Here is a 2334-nt window from a genome sequence, read left to right on the forward strand (position 1 = left end):
GAGAGAGGGAGAGAGAGAGAGGGAAAGAGAGAGAGAGAGAGAATATTGAGTGTGTCTGTGTGTGTGTGTGTGTGTGTGTGTGTGTTTGTGAGAGAGAGAGAGTATATGTGTGTGTATGCGTGTGTGTGTATGCGTGTGTGTGTGTGTGTGTGTGTGTGTGTGTGTGTGCGCGCGCGCACGTCTGTGTGCACGTGTGTGTGTGCGTTTGTGTGTGTAAGCCTTTTAGGAGTCAGGCTTCCCATCCTGCTCGCCAGTGCCAACCCGAGCTGAGAAGGATGCAACATCTCAGGAGAAAAAGACCGAGATACTCAACAACAAAAAAATGTCCTCCCCGCTCGGAAATCGAACTCGGATTTCCTGTTTCCGACAGCGAAGTGCCTAACCGCTGCATCACAGATGCCGGTCTAAAATCTGAGACAGTCTAAAATATTTACATCCTTGCATGTGTCTTTGAGAAAGCCACACGGAACGTCGAGAAAAGTCACAGAGAATGGTGTTCAGACAAGTGGGCAGACATGGAATAATAACAAGAAGTTTGCCCAGCAAAGGGAAAGCTAGAAAATGTTTGTTCGTGGCCTACACTCTGATCCAGGGTGGAAAGACAGAGATGAAGGTGAGGATGATGATGATGATGATGATGATGATGGTGGGGGAAGAGGAGGAGGAGGAGGAGGAGGAGGAGGAGGATTACACATATTTTAAAAAATATAGTTGCAAAAGAAGTCCAAAAGGGCGAAACATTGAATAATTGTATAATTTCCTCTAATGTCATAAAACGACAATACAAATGCTCAAGACAAGTCTCTATCAAGTTTTGGCTTTTACTTATCATTCTTACAAAAATGATGATGATGATGATGATGATGATGATGATGATGATGATGATGATGATGATGAAGATGATGAAGATGATGATGATGAAGATGATGATGATGATGATGATGATGATGACGATGATGATGATAGCTTATAGTCAATAGATTTTTCATTATATTTTTTAGTACATGTTCCTGAAGAAGCCCTTTGCGAAACGTCAAACTTATAATTTGAAAAGTCTACTAAGTCTCAAACCCTTTTTTTATTCCCTGCTACCTATGATGATGATGAGATGCTAACCATGGGGGAAAAAGATGACGATAATCAAGATAACAATAACAACGACACGACGCATATCATCAACTCCATCAACCAATTGCTACTCACCAACGACCATGAGTGTGAACTCGAAGCCTCTCTTGACGGACTTTCGGTAGACCTGGTTGGGCAGGTTGGCAAAGCCCACGTAGCCCTCCAGCTCCTTGCGGGTCTCGGCGCCGTACTTCCTCTCCCGTTCCTTCTCCGCCTCGTAGTTGTGCGACATGTGGCTGAAACGACGACGCCGGGAAACGCTTTTCACACATTGGACGACGCAAGTTTTACGGCGCTTCTCGACTAAATAAGGCCACTTAACCCCTCCACTGCCATGTCATGTGTATCAACAGAATTTATAAAAGAAAACAAACTTTTTAAAATATAAAACATTAAGAGTTTTTAACGCCCCCATCGACAAACAGCTAAGTCAGCTTAAATCGAACACGTTTAATCTCTTTAAACCGAAAGAAAATAAGATCCCCGTCGATTTTTCCCCTTCTATAGAGCACTCTCTCTAAAGCACAAACACAGCTGTAATCCGGCAGTCCCGCAGATTTCGTTTTAAGCGGAGTCCAATGTAGTTTAAATAATTTAGGAGGCGGGCTTCAACCCTGGTCTAGCTCAGGCTGAGAGGGATACAACATCTCAGCAGAAAGACCGAGATACTCGATAAAAAATTCTCCCCAGATGGGAATAGAACTCAGGTTTTGTGCGTGCGACAACGAAGAACCTTACCGCTATACTATATTGACTACGGTATCATTTTGTTTTATTTTAACGCCAGGGAAAGTCTAGGACAAGGCAGTGAAGGGGTTATGAGCCAAACAATATTATGTTTTAGTTATAGTAAGACTATTTAACGGCACTTGCAACACAATAAGGTCATATAAGAGCCGACGATTAGAGGTATTACTGGAGAGAAATAGACAAAAAAGAAGAAGGGGAGACAAGGGCGATATATGTTTCAATTGGTTAGGAAAGAAGGAGCAAACCATACCAGAGCACCTGCCAGACACCCACAAAACAAAAATAAAAAAAGACGACCGTCAGGGGAAAAGAGAAGGGCATGCACACAGTGTCAACAAAAGTTGGGGCAAACAGTGCAAGATAGGCACACACGTAATAGAGATGGGGCAGTGGTGCGTACAGCACACACACACACACACACACACACACACACACACACACACACACACACACACA

The 2334-nt window shown here is 43.4% G+C and overlaps 1 protein-coding gene across 7 annotated transcripts in view; it reads right to left on the minus strand.

Moving 5' to 3' along the window:
* The window catches only part of LOC101856959 (septin-7), a 125684-nt gene that overhangs the window by 23939 nt on the left and 99411 nt on the right, over positions 1–2334 (minus strand). For all 7 annotated transcript variants that reach the window (XM_035969005.1, XM_035969006.1, XM_005095444.3 and 4 more), the window contains one exon: positions 1204–1364. In XM_035969005.1, coding sequence (XP_035824898.1) covers positions 1204–1364 — 161 coding nt within the window. The remainder of the gene's footprint in view (positions 1–1203; positions 1365–2334) is intronic.

This window comes from Aplysia californica, unplaced genomic scaffold (assembly GCF_000002075.1).
Source record: "Aplysia californica isolate F4 #8 unplaced genomic scaffold, AplCal3.0 scaffold00104, whole genome shotgun sequence".
In the NCBI taxonomy this organism is placed as follows: Eukaryota; Metazoa; Mollusca; class Gastropoda; order Aplysiida; family Aplysiidae; genus Aplysia; species Aplysia californica.